General features: G+C 52.8%; 4 protein-coding genes across 4 annotated transcripts; 3 read left to right on the forward strand and 1 right to left on the reverse strand.

Annotated features, from left to right (window-relative positions):
• Positions 1–3,216: 3,216 nt before the first annotated feature.
• On the forward strand, positions 3,217–4,805 carry CGGC5_v016876 (uncharacterized protein; the record flags this gene model as incomplete). The annotated part of the gene is made up of 4 exons (XM_066153631.1): positions 3,217–3,280; positions 3,362–3,398; positions 3,474–3,539; positions 3,608–4,805. The coding sequence occupies 4 exons, from the start codon at positions 3,217–3,219 to the stop codon at positions 4,803–4,805; spliced, it is 1,365 nt and encodes a 454-aa protein (XP_066006919.1).
• Positions 4,806–5,951: 1,146 nt separating this feature from the next.
• On the reverse strand, positions 5,952–10,542 carry CGGC5_v016877 (Bloom syndrome protein-like protein; the record flags this gene model as incomplete). The annotated part of the gene is made up of 4 exons (XM_066153632.1): positions 5,952–7,277; positions 7,366–8,283; positions 8,335–10,064; positions 10,491–10,542. 4 exons carry the CDS (start codon positions 10,540–10,542, stop codon positions 5,952–5,954), a joined length of 4,026 nt encoding a protein of 1,341 aa, XP_066006874.1.
• A 10,202-nt stretch (positions 10,543–20,744) lies between these two features.
• On the forward strand, positions 20,745–20,960 carry CGGC5_v016878 (uncharacterized protein; the record flags this gene model as incomplete). The annotated part of the gene is made up of 1 exon (XM_032027481.1): positions 20,745–20,960. One exon carries the CDS (start codon positions 20,745–20,747, stop codon positions 20,958–20,960), a length of 216 nt encoding a protein of 71 aa, XP_031876159.1.
• A 218-nt stretch (positions 20,961–21,178) lies between these two features.
• Positions 21,179–21,655, forward strand: CGGC5_v016879 (uncharacterized protein; the record flags this gene model as incomplete). Its single annotated transcript, XM_032027480.1, has 1 exon — positions 21,179–21,655. The coding sequence occupies one exon, from the start codon at positions 21,179–21,181 to the stop codon at positions 21,653–21,655; it is 477 nt and encodes a 158-aa protein (XP_031876171.1).
• Positions 21,656–26,809: the final 5,154 nt, after the last annotated feature.

The raw sequence follows: 26,809 nt of genomic DNA on the forward strand, positions 1-26,809 counted from the left end.
CCCTGAATATCTCTCTCTGCTCTGTCCCTAACTACCTTCTCTCATCTGTCCCTAACCTTTTCCCTCCATCTATCCCTAACCTTCTTTTTTATCTACCTCTAATTATCCCTAACCTTGTTCTTTTCCCTATCCCTACCCTTCTCCCTACTTTCTCTCCGTCTCCTCCTTCTACGTGTAACCTGAACTTATAATATAATACTTTTACCTCATTCTTTATCTATTTATTTTCCTACTTCTTTCCTCCTCTATCCATTAACCTATTTTGCCTTTTATCTTGTTGTTTTCTTCACTGCTATTTCTACTTCTATTTCTCAAATAATAAACCCACCTCTGTCTCTGAAACGTCTTACCTGTGTGCACCTATGTCCCTGGCTTTGATGTTGATACCTGCCTCTCTTGCCTGTGTGCTGCTCTCCTGCTGCTGTGTGTCCTATGCTTTTTGGTGCGTGGTAATATCTGCTTTAACTATACACTCTATCATTTCTATCACTTGATTTGTTCTGAACTGCTGCCTTCCTCTTTGTGCTCTTTTGACTGAACCTCCTCCTTACCCTTTCCCTTGTTCTGAACGATCTTTATCCCAATTAACCCTAAGTACTACTGTTTCATCCTTGACGTTTTCTTCGCACTTGATTATAACTATGCCCTTCTGCACTATCCCTGACCCTTTTCTTTTATCTGTCCCTACCCTTTTCCCTCTATCTATACCTACTCCTCTCCTCTTCATATTTTTAACCCCTTTTGCTCTCTCCCTCTGCTCTTATGACCCTGACCTTTTGTCCTTAATAACCCTAAAAATCTATCCCTAACCTTTCCCTCTGCCCTGCTCCTAACCTTTTTCTTTCATCTGCCCCTTCTCTCTCCCTCTACCGTCATAACCCTGACCTTCTGTTTCTTAATAACCCTAAAATCTATCCCTAACCCTTTCCTCTTATCTATCCCTGACTACCTCCTCCTGCTCTGACCTTGACCTGTTTCTTTTGTCCGTCTCTACCTGCCCCTCTTGCGATAATCCTACCCTTCTCTCTCTCTCCCCTTTCTTTCACTCTTCCGTCCATGTTAAACGTAAACTTACCAATATATAACGTGACCTGCTATATGTAACTTCTTTGTCTTGCTCATCTCCTCGTCTTATCTGCTCTGTGTTTATTCATGACCCTAAAAACCTCCCTCTCTCCACTTTATTTCCTCCGTTCTAAAATCACTTCTGACTGGCTACTCTGAAACCTTCCTTCGTAACCCAAATTCTCTTCCCCCTCCTCGCTATCCCTGCTACTCCTATGTCATTATGGTCTTGATCTGTGGACTCCCTTATCTGCGTCGTCTTTATCCCTTCATTCACTGTTGAAATTCCTTTCTTCTGTCGCTACCTCCATCATCTCACTCCTTCTTTCTTAACTTACCTGCTTCACCCTATTACTCTACCTTTTATTTGACCCTGGCTTATTATCCAACTGTGGAAATTGTAAACTGTACTTCCACCCTAACCCTAAAATCTTATACCGCTATTCTGGCTGTCCTGTATTATGTAGCCTTGATATGTAACTCCTAACCCTTTTTACCTGCTTGGTCTCTCTTGCTCTGTTGGACCTCTTGCTCTCCCTCCTACTCTCTCCTTCTGCCTGCCTCTGGACTTTTCAACTCTCCCGTCAATCTTCTTTCTTCACCTCCTGCGTAACATTAAACCTTGTGATGTGGAAATGCCTTATACTTTGTTCTGCTTATCTTTCTACTGTTATTATATGCTGTGTGTTGTGATATCATGAACCCTTCATCATATGTGGACTATATGTCCTCTTTGCTGCCTGTGTTTTCTGATATAACCCTAACCTGCCTATCATTCGCTTAATAACTATCATAACCTTGAAATGCGCATCAAAAACTGACCTTTGAACTATACTATTATTATTCTATTTTGACGTTCTCTCTGGCCTGGTATTGCTTCTTCTGAACCTTATGTTAAATTATATATAAACTGATTTTGCTGTTTTCCTTTTGAATATCGCCTTACTGATGATTTTGTATACAACTGTGCATCTTTTCATAATATCCTAACCTAAATTTCCTCTTATTACTCTGTTATATTCAATCTTCTTTTGGCATTATACTGATGTCCCTGTTGTATTTCCTGGATGATTATGATTATCTTGGCGTTTGTGCTTATACGCTTATCGTTATGTGATTGTATATATAACTATACAATCTGACGATCTTCAATGTATAACCCTGACTTGGACGGTTATCTCCATCTATCCTACCTTAACTTACTTATACTACGTTCTATATATGTGTGGATGTTCTGTCTCTTTGCTCCTTCTTATTGGTATGCCTCTGCCCTCATTCTGTTTGATATATCGTCTGCATCTGCTCTCAACCTCCTATCCTCTACCTTTATGTTTTTCTCCTCTTTCCATTCTCTTCTCCTTTTCATTTTGTTGTTTTTTCTTATACTCTACATATCTGGTATATATACTGTGTCATCTTCCTTCTTTGTGACGTGTACGAACTGAATGCTATTTAACCTTTGGAAAATGCTTTGAACCCGGCTGTGCACTTTATTGCCCTATTACGTACGTACACTACATTTTTCCGCTCTTTTGACTGACATCTCTGCGCTGTCCTTGACCCTTTTCTTCCATCTATCCCTAACCTTTTCCTTCGTCTATGACTCTGACCTTTTTCCCTTCTTTTAACCCTGCTCTATCTACTTACGCCTCATATATCTACTTATTGATAAATAAATCTCCCTCCTTCTTTACTAACTTGTTGTGTTTATTTCCGTTTCCTTACTGATTCCCCCGTCTCTTTATTAACTCTGAATTTCCTTATCCACACTCTCTCCTCTCTGTGAATCCCCGTTCTGCCTTATTGACTGAAATTTTCCTTCATCGCCCTCCATCGACCTCCATCGACCTCCATCGACCTCCATCGACCTCCATCGACCTCCATCGATCCCTATCGTCCTCTGTTGTCCTCTATCTTCTTTTCAACTTACTATCTATTTCTGATACTGGCCCCTGAAATATCTAACACTGCCTCTTTGCTAACGTCCCACACCCACTTCCGGACCACCCCCACATCCGGACCACCCCAAAATGCCTCATCGAAAATGCACACCGCCACTTCCAAACTTGAATAACTTCACCAGTTTTTACTCAATCGTTACCAAACTTTCTACGAAGCATAATAACTACACGATGGTCAATTATACTGAAGATGAACTTTCTCAGGCACTTGAGGCTATCGCAACCGGTACTAGCCTACGAAAAGCTTCATTACAGTATGGTGTGCCAAAGACCACTCTACTACGTCGAATTCAAGGGGCTCAGCCACGAGATGTTGCCTTTTCTGATCTGCAAAGGCTTTCTCCAACCCAGGAAAGCCACCTGGCTGAATGGGTTCGAATCCAGGCTGCCCTAGGCCTTCCTCCAACCCATCAGCAACTCAAGGATTTTGCTGAACGCATCCTACAGATCCATGGAGACTCCCAGCCTCTTGGAAAGAACTGGGTGCAGTCTTTTATCAAGAGAAACCCATCTGTAAGGGTCCAAAGAAGCAGAGCAATCGATTCCCAGCGCATCAATGGAGCTTCAACTAATGTAATCAGGCAATGGTTCAAGCACCTCGCCATACCTGAGATCATAGCCATCAAGGCCTCCAATCGATATAATATGGATGAGACTGGTATTCTAGAAGGCAGAGGATCAAATGGGCTTGTTCTTGGATCATCAGAAACTCGTTCTATCCGCAAGAAACAGCCTGGATCGCGTGCTTGGACATCTCTGATCGAGTGTATCTCTGCAACTGGCAAGGCACTGCCTCCACTTGTTATATACAAGGGCAAGAGTGTCCAGCAGCAGTGGTTCCCTCTAGATCTGACGCCATATGAATCCTGGAAGTTCACAGCTACAGAAAATGGGTGGACTTCAGACTCTACAGCTGTCAAGTGGTTGACAGAGGTCTTCATTCCTTCAACCCAGCCAGGGGACCCCTCAGAGGTCAGATTATTGATCTTGGATGGTCATGGAAGCCATGAGACTACTGCTTTTATGTATACATGCTTCAGGAACAAGATACACTTGCTGTTCTTGCCAGCACACACGTCACACGTCCTTCAGCCACTTGATCAGTCGGTTTTTGGGCCCCTCAAGGCAGCATACAAGAAGGAGCTTGGATTACTGGCTGAATGGGATGCTGGTACAGTTGTGGGCAAGAGAAACTTCGTTATATGCTATAGCAAGGCGCGTAAGGCAGCCCTGACAAGCAAGAACATCATCAGTGGCTGGAAATGGACTGGTTTGTGGCCTGTCAGTATGGCTAGACCCCTCATGAGCCCTCTGCTGCTTGAGAACACATCAACCCCTGCCAAACCAGCTGGTCAGGTCTGCAAAGGGCTCTCTGATGGCAAGGCAAGCGAAAAATGGGCGGCAGATACATCAGCAGTCCCTTGGTCGACCCCCAAGAAGAGGGATGAGCTTCAGGATCAGTTCAGCCTGTTCAGTAAGCTAGATAACGATGAGCATACGCAGCGCCTGCTTTTTCGGAAGGTTCAGAAGGGCTTTGATGAGAAGGCATACCAGTTGGCAGTAGCCCAGCGAAAGATTGAGGCACTGCAGGCAGAGGTTGATGCCAGTAGGGCCAGGAAACGGAAGAAGGTCAAAATGAGCCCAAATTCGAAGTTTGCCGATATTGAGGCTATTCGGAGGGCTCAAATCGAGGCGGGCGAACTTGAAAGTAGCACAGATGAATCCAGCGAGTCTGAAAACCCTAGTGACAGCGAAAGTTGCATCGTCGTGGCATCATAATACATATAAATATTGGTTGAAGTTGATGTGTATAAATGTGAGGGCATCAAAAGTGGGTGGTCCGGATGTGGGGGTGGTCCGGAAGTGGGTGTGGGACGTTATATTATGTTTGAATCCTTCCCCTGCTCCTCCGCTCCTCGTGACTTTCCATTCTACATCCCTTTTATATTTCTATCCCACCCTTTGTATTCTTCCCTTCCTCACCTTTACTAACCCTGCTCCTCTGATTATCCTCTTCCTTCCCCTTACTAACCCTATGTCCCCTCCGTCACTCTCTGCTGTCTTCTTTCTGCCCTCACTTGTTATGCGAACTTATCCTGTGTGAAAACGTTTGATACTCCGTTTGCTATTCTGCTTCCCTGCTCTACTTCTCTACCCCTTACTGTCTAAGTACAATACTCTTATATACTACCCTTACTCGCCGGCTTTACCCTGCCCCCTCTCACCCGTCTGCTACGCCCTCCACTGCCCTCTGCCACAACTGACTCGTCAACCGGCACAACCAAACTCTCCTTCATCTCTATCCCTAACCTTGGAATATCTATCCCCTTCTTGTATCTGTCTCTATTTTCCCCCTCAACCTCGCGACCTTTTAACCCTATTATCTCCTACTACTCTTCTCTATCTTCACTATACCCGCACTCTCGCCTAACCATCATCCCAACCGTTTCTCAATCCATCACGCCTTAAACTCTTGCTTACCCTAATCTTAAATTCCTGCCTCCTTCTCTCTAACCCCTCCCCTATCTTCATTATCCTCTATTTCAATCACCCTTTTATTCTAACCCTGTCCTGTTCCTCTACTTGTTCTTCTTATCTTACCCCTCTATATATTGATGGATAAATCTCCCTCTCTTCATGAAACTGTTGTTTTTATTTGCGTTCTATTACTGATTTCTCTATCCTCCTATTTGCTTTGTCTTTCTACTTCCTTTATCGTTTTATCGACTCTAAATCTTCTTACTTATATTCCCTCCTCTTGATGAATCCCTGTTCTGCTTTATTGCTTGAAATCTTCTTTTATTGCTTTCTTTCTGTCATCCTCCATTAACCTCTATCGACCCGGATTAACCTCTATTATCCTCTGACCTCTCATCTACATCCCTACTACACTTCTCTACTCCCTGCTTTCTACCTCTGTTGCCCTTATATACTAACCCTACTCACCCCGCCCTCTACCGCCTTCTGCCACAACTGACTCGTCAAACGGCACAACTTGCTTGACTGCACCCCTCCCCATTGGATCATCTGCCCTAACCACTCGTACACCTCCTTCTCGCTTGACGCCCACTCCTCTAAACCGTCCGCCCTGCGCATCGCCCTCACCGTCTCCTCGTACACCCTCGACCCTACACCGATCGTCGCGACGGCGAACATCGTAACCATCAACCCTTGGTACTGGCATGAACCGCCCTCGACCTCCCTGAACCGCCCGCCGTCCTCGCCCAACGGCTCCCATCGCTGACACCAACCCTGCGGCAATCCGCAATGGAAACAACTGCTGAAATTCTCCATCATCCGTCCGTCGAACATGGCCTCCTCCATCTGCCTCCTGTACTGCGCCGTCCACCCCCACGCCTGCTCCCCGCGGCCTGGGCAATCGTCCAACGTGTGCCCGTCGCTCTCTCTCCGGCGTATCCCGCAATACGTGCACCGTCCCGCCCATCGCGCCAACTGCTGCTTGAACGTCTCCCCCTCCTCCCCTAACCCTGAACGCTCTGCCCTGGCCTGCCACCGGCGGAACTGCCCGGCTTGCTGACTGCTCTCGAACGCCGCCCTGATCTCTTCGTCTCTGGCTCCATGTCCGTCCCCGCCGTCTGCCCACATCACCTCCGACGCCCTCTGCCGGCATATGTCGCATGCCTCTTCGCCCTCCTCGCACCCTGGACGGTCCACCCGCCCGTCCATGACCTCGTCTAACACGATCCGCCGGCATACCTCTCCCCTGATATATGTCCTTGTTGACACCTCCCATCGCCCTCCGGCTGCCCTCCCATCTTTCTCTGCCTCCCCTACCTCCTTCTCCTTCTCCTTCTCCTCCACGACTGCCCTACTGCATATAACAACCGACCGGCTTGGCTGGCCGTCTCGCGCGGCACGCCCGCTCTCCTGGACGAAATCCCGCAACCGCCGCGGCATGCCCGCGTGGACCACCAACCGCACGTCCGGCACGTCGATACCTAACCCTAACGCGTTCGTCACCACGATGACGCCCCGATTGGCGCCGTCGCCCCTCCTCCACGCCTCCAACCTCGACGCCTTGTCCTCCGTGCTGTCGATGCTGCTGTGGAACGCCGCGCACCCCAACGCCTCGGCCATCCGCTCGACGCCCTCGATCGTGCTGCTGTACACCACCGCCTTGCCGCGTGGCTGCTGCCGCAACCAATCCCTGACCTCCTGGCAACCGCGCTCCTCGACGGCGCTCAACTCGCCGTCCTCACCCTCCCGAACTGACCCTAACCCTAACCCTGACTTTGCCCGGCGCCTGTGGCTTGCCGCACCACAACCACGACCACGACCCCCACCCCCTGACCCTAACGCAACAACGACAACCCCGTACTCGATATTCCTCCGCGTCGTCGCCTCGCGGAACACCCGCACCCGCTCCGGCCGGATCCCCGTCACGGCGAAAAACTCCCGCTCCTCCGCCGGCGGCAACGTCGCCGTCAAACACACCAACTGCGCCCCGAACTCCTGCACCGTCCGCCCCAACGCCCGCAACGCCGGCCGGAACCCCCTCGACCCGTCCAACACGACGTGGCACTCGTCCAACACCACCCGGTCCAACTTGCTGCCGCCGCTGCAACTGCCCGCCGGCGTTGGCTAACTGCAACCGCGTGAACCGCCGCCGCCGCTGCCCCTCGAACTCCTCGTCCGCCGCCGTCGTCGCCGTCCGCCGCCGCTTGGTGGGTGCCCCGCCGCCCCGGTCCTCCGCCCCGAACCCCAGCAACCGGTGCCACTGCCGGCTGACGGCCCGGAACCTGTCCCGCAACGCCGCCGTGCCGAACGGTGCCTCCTGGTACAACCGCCCGTATATCATCCCCGCCACGTGCGTGCCGTGCCCTGCCTGCAAATCCAATGCGCTGTCCTCGACCCCCACGTCGTCGTCGTCGTTGTCGTTGTTGTCGTTGTTTTTGTCGTCTGCCCGCCCGAACGCCTCGTTCAAATACCGGTTGGCGATGGCGACGGCCATCTGCCGCCACCCGCTGATGTTGATCTTGCTGCCGATCAACCGCTCGCTGTGCTGCTGCATGATCCGCCTTGCCTTGTCTGACGTCCACAACCGTTCGTCCGTCCACGGGGCCCGGCTGGGGGTGGCGGGGGTGCTCTCGTCTGTGATGGTGTTATCACGGGCGTCGTCGTCCTCGGTGTTGTTACGGGCGTCGTCGTCGCTTGCTGCCCTGCCCCTTACAACCACGTCGTCCGCCCATAAAAATGCGCTCTTCCGGTCCGTCTGATGGATAATGCCTCCTACCTGCTGCCAAAACGGCAACACTAACTATAAATACCACACCAACAACTCACTGACCTCGCGCGGCAAATACCGGTGTATCACCTTGGCCGTCCCCGTCTGGCGGTAATTCTTGTGGTACGACGTGACAAAACACATCATGCTGTCGTGTGCGAACACGTTCCTGACCCCGCCGTTGGCCGTGTTGCTGTGTCTGATGCCTGCTAACTCGGGTGCCCGCGCCGGCTGCCCTGCCACCATGTGCATCAACATCCACAACCGCTCACGGAACGATTCCAACGCCTGTCTGTATGCCTGCACCGTTCTCTCGCGGTATGGGTGGTGACTATTGCTGCAGTTGGACGTGGCCTCCTCCTCCGCCTCTCCTGCTGCTGCTGCTGCTGCTGCTGCTGCCGCCGTCCCTCGCGTCGGGTCTAACCACGCCCGCCGCCGTGCCTCCGACTCTGCGATACGCCGTGCGATCCACCCCTTCCCCTTGCCCACCCACGCCTCGTTGCGGTCGTCGTGTAAAAACGAATACCCTGGCCGGTCCTGGCTGTGGTCGTCGTGCATGCTCTCCCACCTGATGGCGGGCAACGCTGCTGCCAACGCTGATCGGCCGCCATACCCATCGCCGTGCCCGTCCCTCTCGGTATCATTATCCCTATCCCCATGCCCATCCACCATCGCCAACTGCGCCAACAACGACCGCGCCTCCTGCGCTACCCCGTGGAACATCTCGGCCAACTCGCATACCCGCACCTGCACCCGTCGGAACGATATCCGGTCGCCGCTCCAATCCACCATCCCCGGCGCCACCGTGTTGAACCGGATGTGCATTCCGTACGTCCGCGCATCGTAAATCCAACTCATCACCCGGGGCTCGTCGTCGGGCCGCCCGGGCATCCGCGTCATGAACCGCCGCACCTTGTCGCGCACCAAATGGAACACGCTGCTGGCCTCTTCGTACGCCGCCTCGGCCCCTTTGGTCGCCGTCAACGCCGCCACCTCGTCCTGCCGCTCCAACCACGCCTGGTACACGACGAACATCTTGGCCACCTTGATCACGGCCGAATAATTCGTCGTGTACTCCGTCGCCTGGTGCCACCCGCCGTCCTCGCGGATGCCCAACACCGCCAACGCGCCGATCATCGCGCTCTCCTTCTGGCTCTGCTTGTACGGGTCCTCGATGATGGCGATGATGGCGTCCAAACACATCCTCTCGACCTCCTCCGCCTGCGCGGCCTGCCTGCTGCTGACGTCCGCCGCGACACGGCTGGTGAACGCATCCCACAACGACCCCTGACGTATGGTGAACCGATACGGCGGCCGCTCGCGCTCCGGCCACTCGTCCATGCGGAACCATATGCTCACCATCTTGCGCCAAACCTCCTTATACCGCTGCCACGTGTCGTCCTCCATGCGGTTATCGAACGGCCGCACTGGCTTCTGGCCGATCTCCTTCCGCTCCGCCTCGAACAACGCGTCATGCCCGACCTTATGCGGGGCTGCTGTTGCGCGTGCCTTGTCGGCGACGCTGTTGAACACGGCCCACATATTTCGTAACGTCTCCTCGCCGTCCTCGATCGGTTGCGTGGCCTCCTGCAACTGCGTCCTGTTCAACCCTTCCAAATCCCTCGTCCACCCGACGCGGTACAACCACCCGTTCGGCTCCAACTTTTCGTCTACTATACTAACCTCCTCGCGCGCGTCGGCCTCGAACCGCTTCTCTTGGTTCTCATGCAACGCGACAAACCACGCCGTGTCGTCCGTCCCCGGCCCCGATGGCTCGCTTTGAACGGCCACCCCTAACCCCCGCCCGACCTCGAACCATCCGCTCGCGGCCCGTGTTAAAAAAAAACGCTAGCATGGCACGCCTGTCGTCCACGGTAAATCTCTGACTGCCGTGGCTTTCTTGCGCACATTGCCCCCCTTCTGCCAATCATTCGCCCACCTGTGTTCTGCCCGGCAATGCTCCTGCATGTTTCGCACGCGGCGGCACACATAACGGCACGCGTGGCAACGCAAACCGTCCGCCCGGGGCGGTGCGATATGGGCAACTGGCTCGACCGTGGGGTCTGGGTATTGAAACGACTGTAAATCGGCCTGGCTGCGGATGATGCCGGGAATGTCGCCGACTAATCCGGCGACCCTGCTCCTGGCCTCAGCGGGGATTGACCGATGGTTATCCCGCAAATGCGCCGTGGCTTCGTTGGCTAATACGGCGTACTTACACAATGTGCATATCAAAATGGAATACTGCGTGTCGTGGACGAATGGCTCCATGTTTGGCTATATGTATTGGTTACTTTCTTCTATCCACTGTCCATAACTCATTCTTTTCCTTCTCTCTTTATAAACTCACCTTCCTGCCCCTTAATTCCATATACTTTCTCCTTGATCTACTTTCCTCCCTGCCTGCGTTCCATCGCTCGGTCGGGCTTTCTGGCCTGGCTGATAGTCCTGTTATGTGATTGGCTGGTTAATGCGGGGATCGGGACGACATCACAAAAATATCTACTACCCTATTTCCCTATTTCTGGACTCAAATGACGAAACACAACACTGAAAACTGGGTTCCTATATTTGCACCGATTGCGGCTTCAATTGCATGCTACTTTTACCTATTTTACTACGGAAAATCTTAACGGCTTCCACCCTGCTGTGAACAACGGTTTCCGCCCCTACAGCACCTGTCAAACACCACAGGGGGGCTCCCAGCTGCTGCTGCCCGCCAAGCTGTTATTGCCTGTGTCCTCCCAACAGCCCTGTATGGAGCTGAGACCTGGTATGCAGGTTTAAGTAGACCAGCCAGGAACAGTGGCACTACTACCGCTAGCAGCAGTGCTACCAACCAGGTAGCTACTGTCAGTACAGGACAGAAGGGCCTGGTTAAGAGTGTTGGAAAGGTTATCACAGCAGCAGCAAGGGCTATCCTGCCTGTCTGGAGGACCACCCCAACCAGCAGCCTTCTCCGAGATGCTGGCCTGCCTACAGCAAAAGTAGCTCTTGAGGCAGCACGCTTATGCTTTGCCACGCGCCTACAGAAGGTTGACCAACAGCACCCCTTAGTCCCTAGGCTTTCACAGCTAGGACGGCAGCAAACAAGGTTACAAAGAACAGCAGCCCTCCTACCGAAATGCTCAAGGCCGTTGCTCCTACAGCCACAGCATCTCTCGGGATCACAAGACCCTACAGCTAGCCAGAGCAAGGAGAAGGCAGCTAAAGCGTTTCAGGACTGGGTTAAGACTGTGCCAGATAACCACACAATTATCTACTCAGACGGCTCTAAAGCCCCTGATGGGGCTACAGGGTTCGGCTTTGTCATCTACCGCGGCAATAAACGGATAGCCCAAGGGTGTGGCCGTCTCAGCATTGCAGAAGTATTCGATGGCGAGGCAGAGGGGGCGAGGGCAGGGCTCCAAAGGGCCCTCCTTACCTCCCAAGGCCAGCCTATACACATCTGTATTGATAACACCAGCGTCATCCAGGGGATACGCGGCAACATCCCGGACTCCTCACAAGCTGCCTTCTTAGAGATTCAGGCAGCAGCCAGGATACACAACATACAAACCCATTGGTCTCCAGGGCACCAAGGTATCAGAGGAAACGAGGAAGCAGATAACCTAGCTAAGGAGGGCACAACCCTGCCAGTCCCTAGGGGCCTACTGCCGACCCTATCAGGGATTAGGCGGCTTGCTAAAGAACCTAAACAACGCCAGCATAGGAAATGGTGGAAGCGAGAGGCAACCCCCCGGTATACCCAGCTAGGGCTTAAGGCCACCCTTGGCTGCCCTCCTGAATTAGCCCTACCAAGAGCTATCCTTCATCATCTCCTAGCAGCTCGATCAGGCCACGGGGACTTTGAACAGTATCATCAACGCTTTAACCACACAGAAGCACTACTCACCTGCTCCTGCGGAGAAGCTAAGGAGGTGGACCACCTGGTCTACTGCCGAAAGACGCTAGTGAGGAGGCAACGGTGGCCCACCCTTCACCCTTATAGTCGACGGGAGCCTCTAGGACCTATGGGTTCTCTAGAGCGTTACTTTAAGGGGCTAATCATCGACTCAGAAGGCTTCCAGGCTTTCATCAGCGTGACAGACTTCTTCCAGAAGATCTGCCCGCGGTACTGAGAGATAGGCTGTAGCCTACTCTCTAAGCAACAAACTACCACTACTAGGTAATAAGGTTATTACAACGGAACTAGGGCACCAGTGGGAACTAGGGAAGGATAGAACACATAGTAGCCTACGGGCAAGACTTGGAGGACGCTAAGAAGCGGCATGTGCTTAGAGTATACAGCTAGAATCTGCGGCCCTCCACGCCATATACCCTTCGGGAGGTCTGCCGCAGGGGCGTCTGCGCCCTTGCCGCCACGGCGTTAAATACCAAACAAACAAACAAACTATACCATCTGTGGAAGTGCCTCCCACGTGGCTCACAAATTTCTTCCCTTACAATTTTTTTCATGCCACGCCATTACTGCATTCCACGTGCTCGACTCCAAATTCTCACAAGTGCCTGGAGATCATTCGGAGCTATCATTCCGACCGTCTGAGGCTGTCCAAAGAAGTCTACTCAATCGCTAGTTGCGACGACGGCGTCTTCTGCCGACACACCGTAGTGAGGCGTGTTGCAATTCCTCCCTGACCCCAGGCCGTCTGTGTTATATTGCGCCTCTTGTGTGTGCTCTGAAGGACTCTGTCTCCATTCCCATTGGTTTCGTTCTCCGGCATCATCGTCTTCCATACACATGGTTCCCTGACTGTCATATCTGGGATCACTGCGTTCCTTGAGAGGCTGTTTTGTTGGCGTCTCTGTGGGCAATGCCAGAAGTCTGGAGTCTCGATAATTAAGTCGATTTGTTCTATTGATCCAGGCAGGGGTTGACGCAGGCGTGTATGCGCCAGCATACGGTATGCGCGCGGTTGATACGATAGGCTGGTGTTGACCGTCTTGACCAGGCTCAACGGCTGCTCGGCCATGTTCGCCTGCGCCAGAATAATTGAGCAGCGATGGGTCGATGTCTTGCTCCTCGACTAGAAGGGGGTTTTGGTGTTCAAGGAGAACGTCGCCAGTCAAGCTCAGTCCTGTTGTGTCACAATCGCCGTATATTCCTGTGGTGTGAAAGAATCCTCCATGCTGGCTGCCGTCGTGCTGACTTGGGTAGCCCTGTGGCTGAGATGCGAAATGGTAGGAACGCTGTGATGGAACAACTGGCCTTATCGGCCACTGCGCAGGCGATTCATCCCCAGAGAAGGAGACCTGAACTTGATCATCGTGTCGTAAATCGTCCATGGCACTTAAACGTTGCTGCTGGCGTTTCAATCATGCCGATTGAAGGATGGCGACCAAGTTATACGCGCGCCGCACGACCGCAACAGCGACGTCGACTACGCCGCTCGATACGTCGGCCTTGCTTGAACAGCAACTATTCCCTGATCGGCCCTGTATAAGTACCAACCAGTTTCGTGTTGGAGCTCAATGTGCGACATGGTGGGTAACGCCATGCTCGTTGGTTATGCCTTGGGTATGGACGGTGCTTTCATGAACCACTGCGTCGGGAATTAGGCGTCAAGGGAGGAGCAAACAGGTGGCCGGCGAGTTGTGCTACTCTTCGTAACGGACAATGTTGCGAGCGCCGATAGCTAGACGTGACGAAGGAACGGCTGGCGTGGTGGCAAGTCTTGATCCTATAAGGCCAGCGTGAAAGGCATTGTGCATGTTGCAGCTGTCCATGTCGTCGGCTGAGCTGCTCACCTAACGTCGGCTATCCGCGAGGCGCAAATCAGAGAAGACGTAGTATGCGTCTGTCTTCCAAACCATGAGAAGCATGCGCCCAGAGAGGACCTATGTCGCACTGCTGATACCAGCGAAGACATGGTCTGGACGACCGCAGATCGCCACGGAATCTCAAATTGAGAACAACCGGTGGGGAAGCGGTTACGCAGTATGTTACGTGTATGTGATCGCTTGGGTAGGAGACGAACGATCGCGGGCGCTGAATGTGGGGCTGCGGCGGTCATCGCGGGACGTTCAATCCGGGATTCGGGCGACAGACGCAGGCCCGAAGATGCCGGTTGCGGCCGCTTGGCTGTTGGGCTCTTCAATTCTCGTGAGTATCCCAGAGTCATGGCTGAGGGTTCCATCAATCGAATTTCGCGTCGCCAATAGTCCGTTTGTTACTGGGAGAGATCAACCTCCGCTGGCGGATGAGGTGAGCGATGGCTACCCGGCTTCTTTGCTTGTGTTGGGAAATTGCTGCCCTCGACAAGTAGTAACTGCAGGGTGACATCGCTTGCGTAGGGCGGTATGGTTGCGGGTCGCTACGAGCTAGCCGCACGTGGCCATGGATGGGTGTGTGAACTCGTCTTGTTGGTGCCATGAGGTTTGAGATGGCTGCCGTTTCGAAATTCCCACACCGGTCCCGACGCAACGCTGGACTTGGTAAACAAGATCTCGCGTTTCACGGCAGAGAGGCGCCACAAGACTTCGGGCGCAAATACGGAGGGCAGACGCATGGCGAAACTTCTCAGTCTTCTCGACGCTCAACACGAGATCAACTCGCAACTGTTCGCATCATGCGCAAGCCGATCCCTCGGTCGTGAGCCACACGATGTGGCGAAGCGAAGAGGCTCGAATTAGGCTTGTGCATCGCGCACTGGCTCTTCAGTCTTGGGACGATGTTGGTGCGGTCGGCTCGATGGGGTCGTCTCGAAGCAAAGGATGCGGGATTGAAGGAACTGCGTAAATGTTACTGCTGGCAGTCGCTTGTCGAAAGGTCGTTGGTTTGGCAGTCCAAGCCAGCGTCCTGCGGTAAACGACGGCTGACGACGGCGAAAAGAAGACGGAGCTGATTTGCCTGGGGCTAGGGTAGACCCTGTTTGTCCGCGGCCCCTGTCGCTTTTGTGGATGATCGTGGGAACAGGCGCCATTGGAAATGAGGAAGAGCCAGACTTGATTGCGAAATGTCGGCCAGTAGGAAGTCTTTCCGCCGCTGCTACCTGCCTGGTCGTGTCTAATGCGATTTAGCCAAACCGTTTGCGCCATCAGCCCCTGTCCCCGCCATGGACCTGACAGGCACGATTCGCCGAAACCACAATTAGTTGGTTACGGCGCTCGCATAACGCACGCTCCCACCAGAATGAGCCAACCCAAGCTGCAAGCTCGTTCAACCACTTCACAACTCTGCTACACCGGCCGGAAGATCGTTGCAATGGCTAGTGATGTTCCTCATCGTGTGTTGAACACGCCTGGTTGGAGCTATTTCGTTGCTGGCCTGCTGCTAGACATTACAACAGGGATAAATATGGGGCGGTTGTGGGGTAGTGATGAGACGATAACAACCGGAGCAATTCCCACGCCGACCAGCAAGGCCGGATGAAGAAACGCCGGACCTCGGAACGCCCCTGTGCGAGTCAATTGGAACTCGAGTCTTGAAGCGCGCCAGTCGCAGGAGCTCTGCTGTTATTTCCAATGGCGCTGGTCTGTGTGACTGTGACAGGGGCTCTGACAACCAGGGCTGGGCTCAGTTCCTAAATACAACGTCGTCCTTCCGGGTGGGATTCCGGCGGCTGCCACAATTCCCGGCGTTGCTGCAAGAGACATCTCGAAGCCGCCTTCTTTGCTCCAAACAGACCGCTTCGACCGACGCGTAGCATGCGACTATCGTTCAAAGCATCTTCGCTACACCAACTGGCACGTCTCGCGATAAATCAATCCATCGTACATATAGATGGGGGTGTCGCAGACCACCCGCGCGAGCGTCAATAGGGGCAATTGCTCCCATTCCTGCTGCTTGTTGGACTGCGCCGCTGTTGTTGGTCCTGGAGTTGATACCAACAAGCCCTGGTCATAACCTGCTCATGCAGCGCTAACATGTGGCGATTAATTTGCGGCGACCCGCAACAGTACCGCCCCCGCGAGCGATCTCATCAAACCTGTCGACAGCATAATTTTCCCAAACGCAAGCCTGGAGCCCGAGAGTTCTGCAAGGCGGCCGCCGCCACTATGAAGCCAAGCGGACATCACAGCATCACCAGGTATCGAAAGAATGTCTTTCAGTTGATCGACGATTCATCACAAGAGAGCGGAAGGATGCCCTACGGGAATTCAACGGACCTGATCCAAGCGACCGGAGTCGGGACATGCGGGCGAACTCGGGTCTACGCCCGGCTCTCGACCCGACCATCCTCTTATCGTCCTCGCAGCTCTCGGAGACAATTAGCACCGGACTGTGCGTGCCCTGAGGCAGACGAGTGTCCGCGTTCGGCGGCCGCTGACCCTCGTTTCCTCGCTGGATAGAAGACTTCCACCGTCATGCTTTGCAGCCACTGGAGTCTTGTGGCATTGAATTCTTGGCAGTCGGCATCAGCGGCATACATCTGTCGGCGGTGATTCTGGGCCGATATCAAAGGTCCATTGACCCTGTGCGACCCACTGCTTGACGAGACGAACATGCAGACACTGTGCCCCGTGCAGTCGACGGCCAAGCGATTATAGAAGATGACCGCACCTCACATTTGTTCTAGATTGGGAAATCCCTGGCGATCATGCGACGAATCGGTCATCTCGATCAAATACAGGTGCGGCAGTGGTTCGGGGCTGCGGTGCAGGTCTTCATTCAATTCCCGGTCCTCGGGAGACGTGCTTTCAATGGTTCGGGCAATGCATACGCTGCGCGCCGCGCAGATAATCACGATCATGTGAGGGGCAAAGTTGACGACATATGTCGTTGCGAGAAGAAAGTTATAAGGAAATCTGTCCTGGCAACTGCTACAGGGTCAACAACTCCCTCGCCGCACGTCTTGCTTTCGGCACCTATGGTTTAGCCCATCTACGCCAACGGAAGCGCGACTCACCCACCACCTACTTTGTTGCTCCCCCTGGCCACTAATTCCCGACGCAGTGGTTCGTCTCATCACCAAACTGCATGATATAACCAACAAATAGCGTTGACCATGCCATGGCGCACTATGTTCCAACACAGAAGCGTATGATGTGAAGATAGCAGCGATCAGGGAAGAATCGGTATTCCACCCAGTCGGTCTCTCCAGCGGCGCAGTTGTACATGCTTGTTGCGGTTGGGCGATGCGCATATAACTTGGTCGTGATGGAGGTCGTCGTAGCCGTTGGCTCCGCTGGAGGTTCGAGAAGGGGGTCCAGAGAACATGGCCGATGTTATGATGCATCAGCAAGCGCTCATTCCAGTGTGTCGAGGCACATCGCAACCCAGTCAGTGGGCAGATTCATCCATTCTCCCACATCAGCCATACCCTTCTGCTGGGCAGTCATCGCCGTTCTCGAATGGCGACCTTTGGCCCAGAGGCCCTTTTTCCTACGATCAAGCAGCGTCCGACACCTTCGAACTATCAAATCCCGACGCGTTCGATGATGTTCTTTTTTCCAACCACACAGAACCCAGCCAAACCGAGAAGGAATTCCGGGACCCTGCCTTGGCTGTCCGCCTCCAGCTTGACCAAGGCGAGCAGTACATAATTGAACGATACCTACGAGGGGAAACATGGCACACAATCAAGGAGGGATTCGAGGGGCGTTTCGGCGCTTCGGGGTCGTCGGAGAAGTCCGCCCTAGCCATGAGGTTCACTAGGTTGAAGCAGAAGCATTCCGAAATTCGTTCACTAGCTGAGGAAGCATTTCCGGATAGACACAGGCGACGGAAAGGTCGCAGGGACCGTTGGGAGACGGAGGCGCAGGGCGAGAGTATGCGAACGGATCAGTGGCCAGGAGCAGGACAAGGGAGATGTTCAGAGCAAAGGCAAAGAGAAAGACGTGGGAAACCACAAAACATGTCACAAAAGACCTTCAAAGAACATAAAACACGCCGGATCATGCAAAGAGAAGCCGCTCTAGCTGCAGATAGGTTACTCGTTTTTCTCGGCCTGCCTGAAGTGCAGGGCCTGATAGCGCAGTCAGACTGTCTGTCGGTCGTGAGAGTCAGAAGTCGTTTGCATGAGTAGGCAGACACTTTGTTCGGAAAGGGATTGAGCGTACAACGTTTGGAGTGGCTGATAGTTTTATAAGGAAAGCGCATTCGCTGCTGCTCTGCTTTATGTCTCCACGTTAGCAAGGTTATGTCTGCCATAGCAGCCGAGCCGGTTTCATGGAATGGCGAAAATGGAATGCTTCCACGCACGGTCTACTTGCCATTCGTCTCTGCGATTTGTTTTGTTGAGTTACAGAATAAGTCCTTGCAGCTTCAGCAGTAAAAGAAGTGGAAGGATACCGTTAATTCAATCACTGGCAGCAGCGATGACACTATGGACGATTGTCGCATTGGGACTAGGTTGGCCGGGTGGCAGCCCCAGGGCTGCCCTCAAAGTGAACGGTATACCAGAACCATGCCATTCATATCGTTCCCTGAAGGATAGCCTGGGGCATCCTACGGCTGAGGATGCGCAACAGAAACAAACATATTGATGTCCGAGCCATGGCTGAACTGGATGCGAAGAGAATGCCCTATGAGAGGGGGCAGAAAGCCGCGGGGAGAGGGCACCGACTCGTCCTGCAGGTACCCCCAAAAACATGTTCTTGGCGGCGTCGGTCGACGAGATCCACGCCGATGTGATGTCGTAGCACTGCACGTCGTCGTCTTAGCTGACCTGATCGATGGCGGCTCTCAGCCTCGGCGTGTGCACTCGGACGTTCCAATATGCCTCGGAGGCGTTATCAATCATCGCTGCCTCGCTTTCGTTAGTAATATCGCAGAGCGTCTAGAGCTGCATGAGTAAGCGAATGTGCGTCAAGTCTGGTGGCGCGTTGTCGATGCAGGCCTGCTGCATCGAGGTCGTCGTCAAGAGGGTCTGGCTTTCTAGAAGCGGCATCCACGTCCTGGATCATGGCTTGGACAAGAGTCTTCTCCTTGTCGGTCCTCTTTAGCACTAGGTAGAGGTTTTTTCATGTCGGCATGGCAGTTGGTCTGGTCGCTTTGCTCGCCGATCCCTGGTACAGCATCGGCTTGGCCGCAAAGAGGAAGTCAGCCATGTTCTTCGTAGGACTGCGCGTTCTGCGAATGCCCCAGCATCAGAAGCTGGCGGCAGCGACGCCGGGTGCATCGGGCCAGCGACGCTGCCAGAGCTTGAATGGTGACCGTATACTTCTGAGCCGGCGATTTCCGAGTCATATCCTTTCCCGTCGTCGCGTGTGATAATACGAGAAAGTCATGGTCCTGCGCAGGACTGGTGGCAGTGGCGTCTTAACCAGCATCGTCGTCCCCGGTGTCCTGCTGCAGATGCAGCCCTGGTCGTTTTCCTGCTGTTGTGAGTGTGCTTGTTCCTCCCCGTCCCTTCCGAGGTGTCTTCCCGTGCCCTAGGGGTGTGAGAGGCTGGCATTCCGTCATCCCAAAGTTGAGCGAGCAGCAGCCTCTGTGTCGTCGAGTCCCTCATTCGCTCGTCCGGGCCGCGACGCCTTGTTCTCCGGGTTTTTTAGGCGGCGCTATCTGCATTTGGGAATCGATTGAGGCGAAGATTGCTCGTCGCTTCGGAGATGACGATGCTGCGATGATGGACCAGGTTCCTCTCTCGGAGGCAAAAGAGGTGCTGCCGGCGTGGGCGGGTGCTGGTCGGGCTCGGCAGGGAAGACGTCGTCCAGCAAGGTGAGCACGATGGCCGCGCGGCGGCTTAGCTGCTCGGGTATGCCGCTGCATTTTCCTGCAGACGCGAATATCGGAGGCAGAAACCGGTCGATGCCGTCGATATGGACAGTGCTCGAATAACACTGACACCGAGAAAGGCAGAGATACAATTATCTGGGATGGCAACGACCGGTTCCTACATGCCGGCCTTGCGGCTACGCCCTGAAGCCGCTTGGGGAGCGCGTAAGCCGCCACCTGGCCGAGAAGCACGACGTGCCTGAGTTGCAACGCTGTGGGCTGCCTACGTTTTCGAGACGGATGAACATTGAGGGCCGGTCCCGAGGCTAGAATCCTGGCTCAGTACCCGTCATTCTCCTAATTTCGGCGAGGCTTGGCTCACTTATCGCCCTTTCCAACCTAATTCCTACGATCCCAGACACACTTTGTGGATTTATCCACATGTTGTGGTGCTGGGTTCAAAGCCTTGTCTTTCGGGTGGAATGAACGCGTCTCCGGACCCGGCAAGGGCACGGGCGCTTCGGTCCGGGGCCGCCGAACGCTGACTAGCATCACCGGGTACCATAGGCTCATGAAATCATCCGGGTAACAGTTCGCATCAACGCGGGCCGCTGTATCATCATCACAACACCCCATTCTTGTCGCGTCAACCAAGGCCTTCTCTCGACTTCAGCCATCAGCGCCATGGAACGGCGACAAACAGCCCACAGCGCTTGACGAATATATCGCTACCTGCCATTCTCTGGTCTTCTCCCGACTCGAATTTGAGACAGACCGCGAATTGACCCCCAAAGGGCCCATAACCAACCCACGAAACAAATGGTGTCCCACGAATCTCCGACCATGGGACGACTTCCTGCAGCAACAGGATGTCATGTTTGGCATGCTCTACGAAACCTTTCCCGCCGACAGACGCCTATTCGAGAGTCGCTCGTTCTTGTCCGGTCTAGGAAACAGAGTCGCGAAGCGCAAGATCAACGATGAGAAGGCCCTCGAGTATTTCCTGCACAACAGCGTGGAACACCCGGTCAGAACCATTATGGATGAGCTCAAGAACGTCGAAGAAATCAGACGCGCGCTCTCGATCTAGGAGACGGCACATTTTCGAGAACCACCCACATGCAATCAGCGATGCTGCCAAAGAGGTTGTCCGCCGCGGGAACCCGTCGACACCGCCCTCGACACCGCAACACACCCGCCTCAACCTGAAGCAGTTACGAGCCGATCAGAGCTGCATCTACCGATCCGAAAACACGAATTCGACGGAACGCACGATGCTTTTGTTTCCGAGTACAAATCGCCCCACAAATGGACTGCCCCGCACCTCCGTCTCGGTTTGCGAACGATGAACATCACAAGGAGTTAGTGAATCGGAAGACGAAACCGACATATGTTGACGTGGATGCGCGGTTCCAGTATCACGCCGAAAGGCTTACCGCGGCCGCCATCACGCAAACCTATCACAACATGATCGAGGGCGGACTCGAGTACGGCCTGTTAACGACGGGCGAGGCAATTGTTTTTCTCAGGATCGACTGGGCCGAGCCTGAGACGCTGCTATACCATCTGGCGGAGCCTACCGCGGAGGTGCAAGCATACCCCGACCATGCCCACCTGTGGACGGCAGTAGGCCAATACTTGGCTTTCAGTTTGATGGCTGTCGGCCTGCCAGGCCAGCGAAAGCTGCATGGGCAGGATGAACGGCACGACGTCATGAAGAATTTGAAGACATGGTTAGAAGATATCGAGACCACACTGCGATCACTTCCGGACGGTAAATGGTGAGCGCCGAACAGCTCGCTGGGAAACCAACCAACGACGTATAAGAATTTGACCGATCACCCTACTCGCTTCGGGTCAACAGGCGGATCGAGCGGGATCATGGGAGAGATGAGCCGCCCAGGAGGGAGCGGCGGAATCCAGAGGAGTCGTCCGATGACAAGTGGAGACGGGATTTGCCGAATTCGCCCACGCCTATGGGGCAAGAAGCACGCCGAGCGATATCAAATATTCAGGGCGGTCAGGGAACTCGACGCAGTCAACGCGTTCTAGCGCGTTAGCCAGGGAGCGGGGCAGCTGGGAGCAACTACCAAGACAGGCCATATTGCACCCAAAAGTGCCTGTGAGGACTCGCGCGGAGAGGTGCTCTCGACTTAATGTGCCCGAACGTGTTGATGCACGGCGACCAGCGCAGTGGCGCCTACGGTCGCCGTCTGGGCCCAAACCATACAGCTGCCTGTCACCTAATCGATCGGATAGAATTCCTCGGTCATCTAAGGAAGTAGATTCAGCAGACACTGGATAGGGGTACCACGCCACTAGGAAGAGGCAGCTCATGCGGCGTATTGTTCAAGGTGGTCTTGCTTGAGTACGGCTACAGGCTCGTCAGCAAGGGCACGGTGCAAGCATTCATCCAGGACGTTGAGAACGAAGCAGCTGTCTACGATCATTTGCAGCCTGTCCTAGGCATACATGCCGGTGTTTCTCGGGGCGGTCGACCTCAGGCCAATGAACCGGATCTACTACTACGACCACCGGTTCTACATCGTACACATGATCCCTCTGTCGTGGGGAGGGCAAGATCTCAATTCGGCCCGAGTTGGACAGGCACAAATTGAAAGGGCAGCGATGCGTTCACTGTAGGCAGCGCATTCACGAGGTGTGGCGCACAGAGACGTCCGAACACCGAACTTGCTGTTCAACGCAGAGGTCAAGGAAGTCATGTTGATTGACTTTGAGAGGGCCCAGGTGTTGGAACAAACTCGGCGTCCACTGGCAAAGCTTGTGCTGAATAAGCGCAGAAGAAGACCCAGGGCCTCAGATGACATGAGCAAGGCTGGAAAGCAAAAGAATATTGAACAGCTCCATGAGAAATATACTCAGGAAACGGAGACGATGAGGGCGGCGCTCAGGGAACATTTTTCTTCACAAGCAAGGCAAAGAGTAGCCTGATAACTTGTGGGCTTTGGTCCATGACATGCAGACATGTTACGATGCTGCCCCAAGCAGTATCATGTCACGGATGATGGTCAAAAGACGACCGCAGAGATTAATTCCGACTTGCAAACAAGGCTTGTACGACCGTATTAAGCTAATCTCACGTGCTGACTTCAACCCATGACTCTTGCCCTGACGTCTCTCTACATTGAAATGGATATTGACAGTCCCGAAAACAACCATTGAATTGTAAAGGCCGTCCGCGAAGCATAGTGCCTCGTTCGTAATTGACAACGTCCACGCATTTCGCTCGCCGATTCACACAGCTATAGTGTCCATCATTGAGACACCGATTTGTCGTGGAAAACCTATACTTCTGCGAACACACATGACAAGTCCATTCCAGTGTCGGCGGCGCCATACCAATGATGTACGGTAGCCACTGAGGTTATATAGCTAAACGATATCCAGCTGTACAGTAACGGCTGACTATAGGACAGCTTTGATGTCAGTCTGACTTTGCCATTGACAACACGGTGAGAAACCACAAGCCCATGACTTACACGCTTATGCCGAACGGCACATGACGATGACTTTAGCACAGTCATCTCCTGTCAAGAAAGCCTCACCCCCAGGACTATAAAAACGACAGTACGCCAGTTTTTGCAAAGAAGATGCCGTGGTTACGAATTGTCGAAGGAAACCCGCCGACTGCAGTCATCAGTCTACCCCCTACGCTGCAGCGTGCCGAGACCCTTCTGTAGTGAGCATCATTCGGCAAATACCTGACTCTCAAAGGGAGAAAGGACAAGAAAGAAACAAAGACAGGAAACCTTGTATTAAACTTGCCACTATTCTCCTATCTCTGTACGTAATATTCCACCTGATTTCTGCTTCACGTCTCCACGACATTTGACGAGATGTTAACACAACGCAACGTGAGCCTGTTGACCTGCTTAGCGGAGACAATTGCACGAGGTGATGAGCGACGAGCCACCAGCTTCAAATGCAGAGTAAAAGTCGCTATAGCCCTCGTCTAGAAATTGATCGATACAATCGTGAAGCCCATGTCGATTTGAGACATATATTCAATTCATATCTCAAAGCTACTACTGATCTTGCCTCTTGGCCAGCATGTTGAGACTGGAAGAAGGAGCGACAACACAAAGAAAACGAAACCTGCTGTCAAGCCCTGTGTTGTGTGCTCTTAAGCCGTACTACGCCGAAAACAAGAGTATGAGAAAACCGAGAAAACCACAAACAAGCGCCCAGTTCATAACGAGACCCCACAAACATCTCCGTTTCCAGCGGACTCTGTCTTTCTCCGTAGCTTGTAATGCCTCTTGTAAGAGTTGTTCTGACGCTTGCATATCGCAGATCATCTCGTCAAGCAAGTTTGGTCTGCAACGACACATGTCTGCGTGATGAAAAATGGCAAGATTGTCGCAAAGGTCGGCTGCGGCAGGAAACAGAGGCAATAGCGCTCGTCTTATGTTTGCTTTCCGCGATTTTTTGCTCGTGTTGTAATCAGACGAAGGAAGGACCAACAGAATTTAATGTGAAGGCCTTGGTTAGATTGGATGCATGAATAATAGGTTTGTTCATACCGGAAAAATGCATGCTTAAACGAATGATTACTTTTCTATCATGTACTCAAGTTAATGCTCGGCTGGGATTGCGAGCTGGTCATGGCACCCAACTGTGGCATATGGCAAAAGCTTCGGTAATGACAAATCCATTGTTATTATCTCCTGTTCTGCACTATATATTTACAAGCCTACAGAGACCAACCATAGCCAATCTCGTCTTCTAGTCACAACCTATCCAGGTTGACAAAGCCCAAGCATATGGCTACTCAGAAGCATAACCCGTCGACGCACGAAGGTTGGACGAAGCGGTCAAGGCCCAGAAGCCTATGTCACGATGAAAGCCTTACGTCACATATGCCAAGACTGCCGGAGCTCCGCATCGTGCGGCAACGAGCATATATCCAGCTCCGTACGCGAAGTAAGTGACATTCGATCCATTCGGGCCTGACGACAAAGACGCGAGTCGGGTAGAGTGCGAATCACTAGTAGAGCCGTTATAATCAAGCCAGGATTAAAATCAATAGGCAACAGTTTGAATAGGCTCTAAGAACTTTGATTTGATAGAATTGAGACGCAATAGGTTATTAGTTAGCTACTTCTGACGCTTCCATCTCAACTCTAGTAGTAACTGGTCTTGAAGTACTCAACTAGTGGATATGGCCGTAATCTGTTATCCTATGTCGAATATGATGGCAGATCACCCTAACAGGAGATATTCTAGATATAGCAAAGCTCACTACGTCTTTTACTGTATTGAATATCACCTTGTGGATGGAGTCAGTTAATGCCTTTGAATCAGTCGCCTTTGCGAGGACAAGCCATCTTCTCTGCAGATGACTAGCCTGAACGAAACCTGCAAACTCAAGTAGACATGCCCGGGAGTTTGAAGTCAGCAACGGGGTTTTGTCAGGCAAGTAATAAATCCTCACATTTAGCGCGGAAGAAGAGAACGTTCAAGGCAGAGGAATGAACAATTAATGCATAATGCGACTTGTTAACTCCATTAGATAGCGTCATCCACATGTGATGCAGTAGACGCCTTTAGCCTTCACACCTGAGCAGATTGTAGGTCTTAGTGCTAGCTCGATTTTCTTAGCTATTTGATTCTTTCATCGGATACAAAGATTATTCTGCAACAGAATCAAACATTTTATTCTATCCACTCAATGGGCTAACCAATAAAATACGAAATTTGATGTTACAGATTCAGAGCGGCAACTGCGATCTCTACCAATCTTGTCGAACTACAAAACAGTCCTCATCTTCCTGCTTACATTCCCAACCAATGAGTTCTAGGACACCAAGCTGCGCAAGTTCACTAGCCACAAAACACGAGACCTTTACGTTGGCCAAAGGGGCAGTACTCCGACAAAGTAAACTAGGCTTAGCTAGTAGCATATCGATAACACTCGCCTTACTCGTATGATTTGATATGTCAAGGAAGCGCATTCTGTGGCGTGGTGACACACAACTTGAGGCCGACAACCAGTTTCCCAGCTGTCGGATGCAGAACTTTTGCCCGACCCTCAATTCCTCCAGCGATGGCACCAACTTCTGCACTGTTTCGGTGTAACAGTATCCGATTCTGTTGCCTTTTAGACTCAGCTTCTTCAGCGACTTTGGGAGTGCCGACAGCAGCTTGCACGTGTCCGTGGATGCAAAGCGGTTGAAGCTGAGGTCTAGTACTTGAAGACCTTTGACTGAATCGTGATGGTGGAAAAACATAGTAAGTAGAGCCACATTAAGGCTTTTGCACCCTGATAGGTCGAGATTGAGGATTCGCGCTCTAACAGGAATTGCTTGGAGGTCCTCGATAGTTATATCGGTCGAAGCCAGATTCAAGTGGGTCACATGCTCAAGCCTCGAACAAACGTACTTCAAGCCGGAAGACGAAAGCCCGCTGCACTGTTGGAGTGATAGACTAGAGAGGTTGACCGTCGAATTTACACGGCTCGCAGTGAAGGTGCCAAAGCTTGTGATGCTGAAGTTGGTGATGTGTGATGGTTCAGCTTCCGAAAATCCTCGTACATCCAGGTGGCGCAGATTAGGCATGCGCGACAGCATGCAGAGCACTGTAGTGAATAAACACTCCGTCGCCGATGCGCATTTTTTTTGGTCCACGTCGCCAGGTCGGCGGTGCGACACCCGAAGTGTGCTCACCAACGGACCAAGCTCTCCCCTGGCTCTGACAAGGCTCGTAAAGCTGTGAAAAGCTGAGCAGCTCTGCAGCAGGACAGTGTTATAGAACGGGCGCAGAGAGAGATGGGAAAGCTTCTTAGAGGTTAACATCAGGGCTTTGATGTCGCGGACCCAAAATTTGCGTGCCTCAGCAGCCGGTGCATCGTACACAAAAGACTCGATGATGAGGCCTGACCAGTGTGCGATGAGCCTTTCGTTGTGATTTGAGATGGGA

Source organism: Colletotrichum fructicola, assembly GCF_000319635.2.
Source record: "Colletotrichum fructicola Nara gc5 chromosome Unknown KSG_Nara_v1_contig11, whole genome shotgun sequence".
NCBI lineage: Eukaryota > Fungi > Ascomycota > Sordariomycetes > Glomerellales > Glomerellaceae > Colletotrichum > Colletotrichum fructicola.